At 34.3% G+C, this 15,432-nt stretch overlaps 1 protein-coding gene across 1 annotated transcript; it reads left to right on the top strand.

Annotated features, from left to right (window-relative positions):
* The first annotated feature begins 1,247 nt into the window (after positions 1 to 1,247).
* Positions 1,248 to 11,240, top strand: LOC107430926 (WRKY DNA-binding transcription factor 70). The gene is made up of 3 exons (XM_016041802.4): positions 1,248 to 1,680; positions 9,899 to 10,009; positions 10,480 to 11,240. The coding sequence occupies exons 1-3, from the start codon at positions 1,313 to 1,315 to the stop codon at positions 10,871 to 10,873; spliced, it is 873 nt and encodes a 290-aa protein (XP_015897288.3). The 5' UTR covers positions 1,248 to 1,312; the 3' UTR covers positions 10,874 to 11,240.
* Positions 11,241 to 15,432: the final 4,192 nt, after the last annotated feature.

The following is a 15,432-nucleotide window of genomic DNA, read 5'->3' on the forward strand; positions in this document are numbered from 1 at the left end:
AAGCGCATATTAGGGAATCAAATGACTGTTTTTCTCCCAAGCATTGCCCTGAGACGGAGCGTTTTCTACCAGCCTGAACCTAGATGCGCATAGGCAACGCCTAGATACGCGTTTTAAACACTATATTATGGTGAGCATAAGTAATTCGGTAAAAGATTTATAAAAAAAAATTATAAAAAATAGCATTTATAATTATCTCAAATTATATAGCTTTTTGATTTGATAGCTGTAAATTGCTGATAAACAGCCATCATGGACAATAAACAGCCATTATTAATTAATATTATCACTCCTGTCCTTGGAAGGTGGACTCCATTGATTACAAAGTCCTTGGAGATCCAACGATTCTGGTATTGTCGCGTATTGCTAATATCCCACCAACATAAAAAGCCCTTCTTATTCCACATTATTCACAAATGAAACATCCCTAAGACTCCATACGTCCAGCTTCCAAACAAAATCCTGAGCGAGGGTATTACAGTCTTTTCATACATTATAGGACAAGTTCCTTTCAAAATTTACTAAAACATTTAATGCAACTTATTGGTTGGAAATATTGAACTTAAGAAGGCCAGATGGCCCAGTAGGCGGTGACTTCGCATTAAGTATTGACACAGTGTCATGGCATCACAATCATTTATTATTATTTTTATTTCATTTATACGTAGTTTTTCAAAGAATGAATGAAAAACGATTTTAATCGTTCACCCAAACTGTAAAGTAGTAAAATATTACACGCTTGTATATATTTTTTTATCTTGTACAATGAAATTGTGGAAATAATTTTCCATATATATTTTTCTGGACAATGTGAACGGCTTATTTTGTCTGATCCACCATTGTATATATCAGGATGAAATATTTGTATTAATTACTTAAGAAGTCGGACCTATATACATAAATATATTTTTTGATATTACCTATATATATTTATAAGAATGGAGAATAAATACATATATATATATATATATATATAAACAAGAGTGGAAAAAATGAATTGAAGACCGGTCCAAGGAGCCTGAAAATTCTAGGATGTCAAGGCAAAACGAGGTTCAGAATAAGAATGACCTACTCTCCTTTTCCGCGTATGAAAAAGCCTCATCTTCCTCGCACATGCATTAAAGAGGCACATCCCCCTTTTTCTCCACATATATATATATATATATATATATATATATATATATATATATATATATATATATATATATATATAAGATTCTATCCGATAGACTGTCTACTCTCTCAGCTATCCCCAATATCGAATAATAATCGTACCCTTTTATTTTTTCCCTGTAAAACACACACAGATCAAATGGAGATGAGTAGTTCTCGGCCTGAAAACCTAACCAGTAGTACCATTCTGAAAAGGTTGAATGATGAGCTGATTGAAGGCCGAGATTTCGCAAACCGGCTTCTAAGTGTTCTTGCTAGCTCTGATGGCTCAAAATCTGCGGAAGATCTACTGGTGAAGATAGTGAAATCATTCTCCAACACCCTTTCCTTATTGAATGTGAAAGAGTGTGATAATAATTCAGACTCTGTGATCTCTCAAATCCGAGCTGCATATTTACCACGTTTGGATGCTCGGAAATCCCAAGATCATTCTCGAGAAAGTTTTAGGAGGAGTCCTACTACTCCTCGCACTAAAAAGCTCGATCGTAGGGTTTGTTATGACAGAAGGTTAATATTGTTTTTGGTTTCATTTATAGTTTCCTTAATTAGTGGATAGCTAGCTAGATGTTTGTTAGTAATTTTTTCATATATAGATATATATACACACACGCATATGCATATATATATATATATATATATATATATATATATATATATATATATATGTATATATATACATATACACCTTGAAACTTAAGATCCTGCATATCCAGTTACTAAATCAAAAGTCCAACAATAATTAGTAGAAATGGATTAAATCACTACTAGAATCGCATTGATAACTGACGCAATAAATGCGTCGCACAAAATAAATAACGACGTATCGCACGGTGTCGCCTAATGTCTTGTCGCTAAATCTATAAGACAACAAGCGACGCATTATAAGAGTCGCCTATCTTTGACTTTTTAGCGACTCATATTTACTTTTAGCGACGCATTAATAGAGTCGCCTATTTAGCGACGCATTGACTATTTAGAGACGCATTATTAGTGTCGCCTATTTAGCGACGCATTTTACTATTTAGCGACGCATTAGTAGAGTCGTCTATTTAGCGACACATTAATAAAGTGACTATTTAGCGACGCATTAATAGAGTCGCCTATTTAGTGACGCATTAATAGAGTTGACTATTTAGCGACGCATTAGTAGAATTGCCTATTTAGAGACGCATTAATAGAGTCGCCTATTTAACGACGGATCGACACTTTTAGCGACGCATTATTTCTTAATGCGTCGCCCCTTCTTTTTTTTTAAATTTTTTTAAATTTTGTGAAAAGTGATTAAAATAGTAAAAATATAAAAATAATTAAAATACAAAAAAATGAAAACTAGCTTCATCCAAAATAAATAGAATACAAAAATTTTAAATAAATATTTTGTCATAACAAATTAATTATCAAATAAATTAAATATCATCTCATTGATATATTTTTACATAATTTGTAAGCTATTGTATTTTTCATAACAAATTTAATATTAATTAAACTTCCATGAATGCATATTCATTGAGATGGAAGTTGACCTCTTGTTGACGATATTACATCCTCATACTGCATATGGAAACATTAAAAAAGTTATTAGCATGCACTTATGCAAAATAAATAAAATATTAATCATTATTAAATTTGTAATTTAGTATAAATGAAAATTTAAAAAATATTACCATTGTTCTTAAGATTTGACGAATCACATTTCTCCCCTCATAGTCATTACAAACATAGTCACTCTCACATTCATCCTCATTATCATTTTCATCGACACTTGGCAACTATATGACAAATGGATTGTGAGCCATCTTTGTATCTCCAAGAACATCTTCTTCAACAACCGTACGATGTTGTGGTGAAGTTAAAATAATAGACCATCTTGATTCAAGTTAATCTTCAACACAAAATACTTGTTGAACTTAGCAAAATAATGTCAAGCAATATCACAAACATAATTTCTAAAAAAGCAAGATTAATAAAACCCAATGAACCTAAGCTGCAGTTAAAATGAAAAAAAAAAAAAAAAAAAAACAACCCACCTCATGTTAAGAAAAAAGAAACTCACCTAAACGATGGAGATAAAGAAAGAAGAAAACCAAAAAATCACGAGGGCGACAAAGAGAAATCTAGCTTCTCGGCCGACGACAACGTAGGCAAATGAAAAATGAAACCTGGAATATCTCACTCTTCAAGTCTCTCTTAGATTGCTTCCAAATCTAATATCGATTAGGTGGTGTACTTGATGTAGTTTTAAAAAAGAAAAAATGGATTTAAAGGAGCGCGTAAAAATTTAAAAACGCGCCAAAAATTTTCAAAAAATGGCAAGAACGCGCCTTTTCTCCCAATTGCATTTTTTTTTCTTTGATTAATATTTTTATTTTTCAACTACAAATAAAAACTGAAAATATTTCTTAAAAATGCGAAGCAAAATATCGAAGATTGCTGCTTATTTTTCTGTTTTTCAAGTACACCTTTATTCTTTATAAAATTTGCATGTCTTTCAAAATTTTTGTTTTTGTTAATTGAGAGAATAGGCAACGTATTCTCTTCAACAAGGATTGCCTGTGGTGTGGTGATTTCTTGAGAGTGTAGGAGGTCTTGGGTTCAATTCTTGTTATGGTCCTATTTTGATTTTATTTTTTTTAAATGTTTAAACAAAAAAATTTAAAAAAAAAAAAGGAACAGGCGACGCATTTGTTGAGGAATGCGTCGCCTGTTCTTGTATTTGGCGACGCATTGATTCAATAATGCGTCGCCAAACACTATATTAGCCAATATTTGCTATATTAGTACATATAAGTGATTTGGCCTAGTTGTGTGGTGATTTCATGAGAGTGTATGAGGTCTTGGGTTCAATTCTTGTTATGGTCTTATTTTGATTTTATTTTTTTTAAATGTTTAAACAAAAAAATTGAAAAAAAAAAAAAGAACAGGCGAACAGGCGACACATTTGTTGAGGAATGCGTCGCCTGTTCTTGTATTTGGTGACGCATTGTTTGAATAATGCGTCGCCTAACACTATATTAGCCAATTTTTGCTATATTAGTACATATAAGTGATTTGGCCTAGTGGTGTGGTTATTTCCTGAGAGTGTATGAGGTCTTAGGTTCAATTCTTGTTATGGTCCTATTTTGATTTTATTTTTTTTAAATGTTTAAACAAAAAAATTGAAAAAAAAAAATACGCATTTGTTGAGGAATGCGTCGCCCGTTCTTGTATTTGGCGACGCATTGATTCAATAATGCGTCGCCTAACACTATATTAGCCAATATTTGCTATATTAGTACATATAAGTGATTTGGCCTAGTGGTGTGGTGATTTTCTAAGAGTGTATGAGGTCCTGGGTTCAATTCTTGTTATGGTCTTATTTTGATTTTATTTTTTTTAAATGTTTAAACAAAAAAATTGAAAAAAAAAAAAGAACAGGCGACGCATTTGTTGAGGAATGCGTCGCCTGTTCTTGTATTTGGCGACGCATTGTTTGAATAATGCGTCGCCTAACACTATATTAGCCAATTTGTGCTATATTAGTACATATAAGTGATTTGGCCTAGTGGTGTGGTTATTTCCTGAGAGTGTATGAGGTCTTGGGTTCAATTCTTGTTATGGTCTTGTTTTGATTTTATTTTTTTTAAATGTTTAAACAAAAAAATTGAAAAAAAAAAAAGAACAGGCGACGCATTTGTTGAGGAATGCGTCGCCTGTTCTTGTATTTGGCGACGCATTGTTTGAATAATGCGTCGCCTAACACTATATTAGCCAATTTTTGCTATATTAGTACATATAAGTGATTTGGCCTAGTAGTGTGGTTATTTCCTGAGAGTGTATGAGGTCTTGGGTTCAATTCTTGTTATGGTCCTGTTTTGATTTTATTTTTTTTAAATGTTTAAACAAAAAAATTGAAAAAAAAAATGAACAGGCGACGCATTTGTTGAGGAATGCCTCGCCTGTTCTTGTATTTGGCGACGCATTGTTTGAATAATACGTCGTCTAATACTATATTAGCCAATATTTGCTATATTAGTACATATAAGTGATTTGGCCTAGTGGTGTGGTGATTTCCTGAGAGTGTATAAGGTCTTGGGTTCAATTCTTGTTATGGTCCTATTTTGATTTTATTTTTTTTAAATGTTTAAACAAAAAAATTGAAAAAAAAAATGAACAAGCGACGCAATTGTTGAGGAATGCGTCGCCTGTTCTTGTATTTGGCGACGCATTGATTCAATAATGCATCGCCTAACACTATATTAGCCAATATTTGCTATATTAGTACATATAAGTGATTTGACCTAGTGGTGTGGTGATTTTCTAAGAGTGTATGAGGTCTTGGGTTCAATTCTTGTTATGGTCTTATTTTGATTTTATTTTTGTTAAATATTTAAACAAAAAAATTGAAAAAAAAAAGAACAGGCGACGCATTTGTTGAGGAATGCGTCGCCTGTTCTTGTATTTGGCGACGCATTGTTTGAATAATGCATCGCCTAACACTATATTAGCCAATTTTTGCTATATTAGTACATATAAGTGATTTGGCCTAGTGGTGTGGTTATTTCCTGAGAGTGTATGAGGTCTTGGGTTCAATTCTTGTTATGTTCCTGTTTTGATTTTATTTTTTTTAAATGTTTAAACAAAAAAATTGAAAAAAAAAAATGAACAGGCGACGCATTTGTTGAGGATTGCGTCGCCTGTTCTTGTATTTGGCGACGCATTGTTTGAATAATACGTCGTCTAATACTATATTAGCCAATATTTGCTATATTAGTACATATAAGTGATTTGGCCTAGTGGTGTGGTGATTTCCTGAGAGTGTATAAGGTCTTGGGTTCAATTCTTGTTATGGTCTTATTTTGATTTTATTTTTTTTAAATGTTTAAACAAAAAAATTGAAAAAAAAAAAAAGAACAGGCGACGCATTTGTTGAGGAATGCGTCGCCTGTTCTTGTATTTGGCGACGCATTGTTTGAATAATGCGTCGCCTAACACTATATTAGCCAATTTTTGCTGTATTAGTACATATAAGTGATTTGGCCTAGTGGTGTTGTTATTTCCTGAGAGTGTATGAGGTCTTGGCTTCAATTCTTGTTATGGTCTTATTTTGATTTTATTTTTTTTAAATGTTTAAACAAAAAAATTGAAAAAAAAAAAATGAACAGGCGACCCATTTGTTGAGGAATGCGTCGCTGTTCTTGTATTTGGCGACGCATTGTTTGAATAATGCGTCGCCTAACACTATATTAGCCAATTTTTGCTATATTAGTACATATAAGTGATTTGGCCTAGTGGTGTGGTTATTTCCTGAGAGTGTATGAGGTCTTGGGTTCAATTCTTGTTATGTTCCTGTTTTGATTTTATTTTTTTTAAATGTTTAAACAAAAAAATTGAAAAAAAAAAATGAACAGGCGACGCATTTGTTGAGGATTGCGTCGCCGTTCTTGTATTTGGCGACGCATTGTTTGAATAATACGTCGTCTAATACTATATTAGCCAATATTTGCTATATTAGTACATATAAGTGATTTGGCCTAGTGGTGTGGTGATTTGCTGAGAGTGTATAAGGTCTTGGGTTCAATTCTTGTTATGGTCTTATTTTGATTTTATTTTTTTTAAATGTTTAAACAAAAAAATTGAAAAAAAAAAAAGAACAGGCGACGCATTTGTTGAGGAATGCGTTCTTGTATTTGGCGACGCATTGTTTGAATAATGCGTCGCCTAACACTATATTAGCCAATTTTTTCTGTATTAGTACATATAAGTGATTTGGCCTAGTGGTGTTGTTATTTCCTGAGAGTGTATGAGGTCTTGGCTTCAATTCTTGTTATGGTCCTATTTTGATTTTATTTTTTTTAAATGTTTAAACAAAAAAATTGAAAAAAAAAAAATGAACAGGCGACCCATTTGTTGAGGAATGCGTCGCTGTTCTTGTAATTGGCGACGCATTGTTTGAATAATGCGTCGCCTAACACTATATTAGCCAATTTTTGCTGTATTAGTACATATAAGTGATTTGGCCTAGTGGTGTGGTTATTTCCTGAGAGTGTATGAGGTTCTGGGTTCAATTCTTGTTATGGTCCTGTTTTGATTTTATTTTTTTTAAATGTTTAAACAAAAAAATTGAAAAAAAAAATGAACAGGCGACGCAAAAAAAAAATGAACAGGCGACGCATTTGTTGAGGAATGCGTCGCCTGTTCTTGTATTTGGCGACGCATTGTTTGAATAATGCGTCGCCTAATACTATATTAGCCAATTTTTGCTGTATTAGTACATATAAGTGATTTGACCTAGTGGTGTGGTGATTTTCTGAGAGTGTATGAGGTCCTGGGTTCAATTCTTGTTATGGTCCTGTTTTGATTTTATTTTTTTTAAATGTTTAAACAAAAAAATTGAAAAAAAAAAAATGAACAATAATGCGTCGCCTAATACTATATTAGCCAATTTTTGCTGTATTAGTACATATAAGTGATTTGGCCTAGTGGTGTGGTGATTTCTTGAGAGTGTATGAGGTCCTGGGTTCAATTCTTGTTATGGTCCTATTTTGATTTTTTTTTAAATGTTTAAACAAAAAAATTGAAAAAAAAAATAGAACAGGCGACGCATTTGTTGAGGAATACGTCGCCTTGTTACAATAATGCGTCGCCTAACACTTTATTAGCCAATTTTTGTTGTATTAGTACATATAAGTGATTTGGCCTAGTGGTGTGGTGATTTTTTGAGAGTGAATGAGGTCCTGGGTTTAATTCTTGTTATGGTCTTATTTTGATTTTATTTTTTTTAAATGTTTAAACAAAAAAATTGAAAAAAAAAAAAAAAGAACAGGCGACGCATTTGTTTAGGAATGCGTCGCCTGTTCTTGTATTTGGCGACGCATTGTTTGAATAATGCGTCGCCTAACACTATATTAGCCAATTTTTGCTGTATTAATACATATAAGTGATTTGGCCTAGTGGTGTGGTGATTTTTTGAGAGTGTAAGAGGTCCTGGATTCAATTCTTGTTATGGTCCTATTTTGATTTTATTTTTTTAAATGTTTAAACAAAAAAATTGAAAAAAAAAAGAACAGGCGACGCATTTGTTGAGGAATGCGTCGCCTGTTCTTGTATTTGGCGACGCATTGATTCAATAATGCGTCGCCTAACACTATATTAGCCAATTTTTGCTGTATTAGTACATATAAGTGATTTGGCCTAGTGGTGTGGTGATTTTTTGAGAGTGAATGAGGTCCTGGGTTTAATTCTTGTTATGGTCTTATTTTGATTTTATTTTTTTTAAATGTTTAAACAAAAAAATTGAAAAAAAAAAAAAAGAACAGGCGACGCATTTGTTTAGGAATGCGTCGCCTGTTCTTGTATTTGGCGACGCATTGTTTGAATAATGCGTCGCCTAACACTATATTAGCCAATTTTTGCTGTATTAATACATATAAGTGATTTGGCCTAGTGGTGTGGTGATTTTTTGAGAGTGTAAGAGGTCCTGGATTCAATTCTTGTTATGGTCCTATTTTGATTTTATTTTTTTAAATGTTTAAACAAAAAAATTGAAAAAAAAAAGAACAGGCGACGCATTTGTTGAGGAATGCGTCGCCTGTTCTTGTATTTGGCGACGCATTGATTCAATAATGCGTCGCCTAACACTATATTAGCCAATTGTTGCTGTATTAGTACATATAAGTGATTTGGCCTAGTGGTGTGGTTATTTCCTAAGAGTGTATGAGGTCTTGGGTTCAATTCTTGTTATGGTCCTATTTTGATTTTATTTTTTTTAAATGTTTAAACAAAAAAATTGAAAAAAAAAAAAGAACAGGCGACGCATTTGTTGAGGAATACGTCGCCTGCTCTTGTATTTGGCGACGCATTGTTTCAATAATGCGTCGCCTAACACTCTATTAGCCAATTTTTGTTGTGTACATATAAGTGATTTGGCCTAGTGGTGTGGTGATTTTCTGAGAGTGAATGAGGTCCTGGGTTCAATTGGTCTTATTTTGATTTTATTTTTTTTAAATGTTTAAACAAAAAAATTGAAAAAAAAAAAGAACAGGCGACGCATTTGTTGAGGAATGCGTCGCCTGTTCTTGTATTTGGCGACGCATTGTTTGAATAATGCGTCGCCTAACACTATATTAGCCAATTTTTGCTGTATTAGTACATATAAGTGATTTGGCCTAATGGTGTGGTGATTTCTTGAGAGTGTAAGAGGTCCTGGGTTCAATTCTTGTTATAGTCCTATTTTGATTTTTTTTTAAATGTTTAAACAAAAAAATTGAAAAAAAAAAAAGAACAGGCGACACACCAATAAGATTGTGCGTCGCCTGTGGGTCGCCTGTTAAACGTATAACACAAAAGAAAAAAAAAAAATCAACCTCAGTTATGTTGCTCTAATATCTTTATGGGTTATTTGTTGTTAAATTAAGATTAATTAAAAGAACTAAAAAAAAAAAGTGGAGGAGAGAACAGGCGACGCACAATCTATATAGTACGTTGTATATTTATTGAATTTTTACTGACGCATTAACCTCAGAGTCGCGGTTTTGTTTTTTCAGACGTGTTTGTTTCGTAGCGTCGCTAAATAAGTGTCGCTAGATATCAATTTTCGCGTAGTGAATGTAGAGAATGGTACTTGATATTTAGCAGTCCTTGAATTTAGACATTATTTATCATTAAGTTTCTCTTCGATTAGCTAAATCTTTTACATATAAATATGTTCAACCTCCTTAAAATATAATTACAATCTTATTACTTGCAGAAGAACCAGTACCTCACGGTCATGGAAAAGAGATACTCCAGCTCTCATTAACGATGGTCAAGCATGGAGGAAGTACGGACAAAAAAAGATTCTCAACGCCAAATACCCCAGGTATATATATATATATATATATATATATATATTAATTTGTATTAATTATAAGTTTTCATCATGTTCTGCATAATCAGAAAGTGGTATAATCAAAATTACTAATAGTTTTTCCCAGAAAATTAAGTAACATATATAATTGGTGGACATTAAGATAATCAATTATAAAGAAATCCCTTCATCTTCAAAATTTCTGAAACTAATATTTTATTTTTTATTTTTTATGTTTACTAATAATTACTCTAAGTGATATCTTTTCATTCAATTTTTAGTATTGAGGCACCAAATTAAACTCTCTTTGTGGTGGATTTTAATTTACATCCTCTTGATTTCAATAAAATGGAGAATCTCAAGTTGAATTTTATTATTTTATGCTTCTCATATCGATCCTATATTAATGGTAACACTTTAGAGATGTGCAAAATTTTGTGATCAAATAGGAAATTAGATTAAAGATTAAATTATATATGCAGGCACTATTTCAGGTGCACATACAAGCATGATCAGGGCTGCAAAGCTACCAAACAAATTCAGAGAATTCAAGTGAATCCCCCAATGTACAGGACAACATATTTTGGGCATCACACATGCAGGAAACTCCACCAGGATCCTGAATTGATCTTGGATTCTATTAGTCCTAGCGAAAATTCCATATTCATCAGTTTTGATGGTACCAACCTCAAAAACAAACAAGACCATTTTCCCTTTGTATCATCGGTCCCTTCAACCAAACAAGGATTTAAGGAGGAGATCATAAAATATGATGCCAACCTGCAGCATAACCAATCATTGTTGTCAGATTATTTCGTCTCGCCTGATCTGGCGGATCGGCGGAGGCATTTCCATCCCCTCGGAGCATGCCGGTGATATTGACATCAAATCTGGAGTCTGATAATGGGGATGTAATAGATGGCCGGGTGATGGATTATGATGATGACTTCTGTCTTGATATTTTCCAATTTTGAATGTTGATGGGTTACGTGTGTTGCATGTTCCTTGTAACAATTTCGGTTTGGAAACTAAGAATGTAGAACTTCTTTACAGGTTATTGTAATTAGTTAAGAAACACTTCTTTTTAGCTAGATTAATTTTGCGATTGTAGATTCAAGGGGAAAGGCAGAGAAGAAAAAAATAGATTAAGTTACTCTTTTTCCTTTGTTTGGTTTACAAAAAATTTATGAAAGGGAAACGAAAGAATATGTGTAAGTATGCTCTAAAAATTTTAAATTTTCTATTTCTGTTCTATTTTCATCATCTTTCTCTTCCAATTTTGAATGTGAAATAATAGCAGTGCAATGAATTGAGTAAATATTGTTGAGAGACAGAGCTGATGGTACTAAGTGAGTTATTACGGACTAAGAAAACATCGGATAAAGATATATTAGTCAAAAATTTTGTTTGCTTAAAGGGCATTTCAAAAGCGGCTCGTTGGACAACCATTACCAATAATAATAATAATAATAATAATAATAAAAAATAAAGACTGGAAACTAGCTAATCAATGCATACAAATAATATTTTTGACAAAATTTTCTAAAGGATGTAACATCATTGCATATGGATGAAGTTCACAGTCGAAAATATCAAATATTTACACAAATTAAGTAATTTTATTTGGACGTTTATACAAATTTCGTCAGCAACATATATAATATTCCAGAATTCGTGCACTCTAATATATATATGTATATATATATACATATGCATATATATAATTCATGCAGTCCATATTGATCGTCCTTCCATTGAAATACAAACTCATTTTTTTATTTTTTATTTGATGGACCTACTCTTTCATGCTACACACGAAAATTGTTTATAACGAGCCACTCCAATTGTTGGCCTCCACCTTAAGCTGTATGCTTTTCAGTTTATTTTTTCGAGTTTTTGAGTCTTAGTTTTTCTCACGTCGCAGATAGAGATGGTGTAAAACCTATTAATGTAGGCTCATTTGTCCAAGTAAGGAAGAATTATGCAAGTGTAATGTTGAATATAATATGGGTGAGCGGAGCCTATATTGAATCTCAAACTGATCTTTCTTGAGGAAGCATAAGGTCCAACAAAAGTTTGTATGGTATATCCATTATTTAACAAAAGTTTGTATGTTATATCCATTATTTAGCAGCATTTTGCTCGAAAGCGTAGATCAAGCTAAACGAGTAAAGTTTAAAAAGTATGTTTCTTAAACCTGATCCTGGATGATTGATAGGAACTGATTGTGTCTCTCCTAATAATATTTATATTTTTTTAAAAGAAATGGTTGTGTTGTTCTAAATCACCTATATATACCTATTCTCAAAGTTTATAAAATTTGGATCTGCATCTACCTCTTTCCATTCAGTTGTTAATTAACTCGACTCAACAGTTTACTCTGCTTATCCCAAATCACCCGAGAATGTTATGGGCTTATTTTCTTGTAAATTTCAATTCTTGCATAGTATTTTTTATGTTGTAGATAAAGCTACGTACTAATTAGGGAGCTTTTTACTTGTTGAAAATTGATTGATGGGGTTTTGTATGGTAATGTTTTTTCTTGCCTTTAGCCCCAAGTTTATATTAATACCCAAAAAAAAAAAAAAACCATCATGTTTGACCACTCGTTTGTATATTTTCACATCTTAGACCAAATGGTCCTTCCATACATTAATTAATTTGTTAATAGAATTAATATTATTTCTTATTGAAGTCTATTTCTAAAAACAAATATATCATTACCAAAGTTTTATCTTGGTCATCAAGGCAAAACTAGATATCAGATCCTTCAAAGACTCAAGAAATTAGAAACTTTCATAAATAGATAGAATCTAGTTTTATTTATTTTTTTATTATTATTTTTTTACAAAGATTCCAAGATATATAATGGGGGAAAATTACTCTTGGACCGAACGCTATAATTACACTCTTTATTGAAATTCAATACCATGCTGTAACACCCCGTCCCGAATCGCACCGGAATCCGTGCACGTTGACCGAGGTTGACCGTTGACCGTTGACCGAAGGGGTCAAAAGTTGACTTTTTGACTCGGTGGGAATTTCGAGTTGACCAGGGTACCGTGGCGAAGTGCATGACGCCCTGAGTTCGTAGACTAGTAGCACGTCGAAAACGGAGCTACGGTTTGAAAGTTATGGGCAAAACAAGTTGAAGTGTAAACTGTCTAAAAGGTGCCGGGAGTTGACTTTTTCTTGTGATGTAATTGTGAGTTGACTCTTGTATGGTTGTAAAGTACTCGTCGATACGAGTTCACAGACTAGCGGCACGCTCAAAACGGACATCTGGTTAAAAAGTTATGGACGTTTGAAGTTTACCGGATACCGTATTATTTTAATTTTTTTTTTTTTTGGGTCGGTGAACAGTGAAACGCCACGTGTCAGTTTCTGATTGGTCCACGTGGCATGAACAGTGTCATGCAGGGGTTTTATTTGTTAAAACACTCGGGGAAGAGAGAGAAAGAGAGAGAAGAGAGAGAAAGAGAGAGAGGAGAGAGAAAGAGCCACCGCCGGCCACCGGATTTTGTCACTGTTCCGGCCGAGTTACTGTACACGCGCCGGACAGAAAGCTTGCCCACCTCATTTCCGGCAAAACCTCCAAATTTCACGGCGAACGGCCGCCGGACGCGCCCGGATCGGACGTCCGAAGTTTGGCGGCGATTTTTCCCCTCCACCGCCGGCCACCGCGAATCGGCACTGTTCCGGCCATTTTCCGGCCACACGCGCCTGACAGCCTTGATCCTCTCCTCAAGTCCGGCCTACCCACCAAAAATCACGGCCATCGGACCACCGACGCGCCGGGATCGGAGCGTTTTCCGGCGAGGGGTCGAAAATCTTCAAACGGTGATTTCTCCGCCATCCGACCTCCGTTTTGCTCACCGTCGGTCCCGTTGGATTGCTCTCCTCACGATCTACAAATCTGCAAAATTTCACAGCAAACGGCCACCGTCGGAAATTACTGTTCCGGCGACGGTTGCCGGTGACGTGGCGGCCGCCGGAAATTACTGTTCCGGCGAGTACCCCGAAAATTCCGGCCAGCTCCAGTCCGCAGTGTTCGACCTCCTGAACCCGAATCCGACTTCCGTTTCCACCAATTCGCGACGGTTTGGGAGAATTGCGGAGCCGAAACCCGAAAAGCTTCCCGATAAAATTCCGACCCCGTCGGGTACGATCATCGGAAATTAAGACCGGATCTGTGATTAGCATCACTCGAGCTTCGATTCGGTATATGATTCGTAAATTTTAGTTATCGTTTGTGTTTTGACCCCCCGGGTACCGGGTATTATTTACCCGAATAAAATATTAATTTATTTGACTGTCTGTGAATTTTGTTCTAGGAGCACCGGTGAGTCGTAGAATTGATCCCGTAGTGGATCATGGGTTAATTGCGTGCTCCAGGTGAGTGACCCACCTTCAAATTAATTTTGGGGAATTTAATTGATGAATATATTATGTGTGAATTAAATATTTGGAATTTAATTTCTATGTGCCAAATATTTATTGGATTTATTGTAGAATTATTTATGAATTTATTGGATTTAAGAAAATGCGAATTCTACAAATTTATGCCGTGTGGAATTATTTTATGGTTTTGAGGATTTTGAAATTGGTGTGGTTTTAATGGTAAATTGGGCACGATTTGATTTTCAAATATTTCAAGGAAAATATTTGGTTATGTTGGTGATTTCAATTTTTATGAAATATGCCCATAAAATATTATGGGATTTGATTATGATATTTCGAGAAATTATTTATGCTTGGAAAAAAATGTGGATATTTGAATTGATGGATTTGGGAGTTGGTGGATTTGAAAATCATGGGATTTATGGTATTAATTATAAGGAAATTGTGGAGAATTTCCCGGTTCAAGCGGATGGATTATGCCCGCTATGTTTATGAAAAATGTGAAATTTGTTTTATAATTTAAATTGTGGATTTTATGATTTTTAGATGCACCGTGCACGTACTGGTGTTCTGATTATGTGATATGGTATATGTGATATGGATATTGTGCACACGGATATGATTAGCGCGCAGGTGGGTGTGAGTAGCGCGCAGGTGATATTATGAGGGTGTCCTGTGGATGCCATCGGAGAGGGTGGCCACCCCCCATTGGCCGGGACACCAGGTTAGCAGCGGCGCAGTGGGACGCCACGCGACCGTATGCCGGTTTCTTTCTATAACCTCCTGTCTGGCGGTACCTTGGGACGCTGGGTACTGTTGGCGCCACTGGTATATAGTGGGTGCATCAAATGATTTTCAGAACTGTGTTTTAAAAATAAAATGTTTGGAAACTGAATTGGAATTAAAAATATAATTGTTACCGCTTCTGGTATTTAATTGATGTTTTGGTTTTCGGGGAATATGGATACAGGGTTTTGTGAAATTGTTTTAAAAGGGGAACCTTTCCAACTGAGTGAATTGTAAGGGTTTTGAGA

This window comes from Ziziphus jujuba, chromosome 6, assembly GCF_031755915.1.
Source record: "Ziziphus jujuba cultivar Dongzao chromosome 6, ASM3175591v1".
Taxonomy (NCBI): domain Eukaryota; kingdom Viridiplantae; phylum Streptophyta; class Magnoliopsida; order Rosales; family Rhamnaceae; genus Ziziphus; species Ziziphus jujuba.

Bases quoted from the DNA above. Each gene is read 5' to 3' on its own strand.
- LOC107430926 (XM_016041802.4), top strand. From the start codon at position 1,313: ATGGAGATGAGTAGTTCTCGGCCTGAAAACCTAACCAGTAGTACCATT. The intron at 1,681-9,898 runs GTTAATATTGTT...TATTACTTGCAG, and splicing joins AGGGTTTGTTATGACAGAAG to AAGAACCAGTACCTCACGGT. The intron at 10,010-10,479 runs GTATATATATAT...TTATATATGCAG, and splicing joins CTCAACGCCAAATACCCCAG to GCACTATTTCAGGTGCACAT.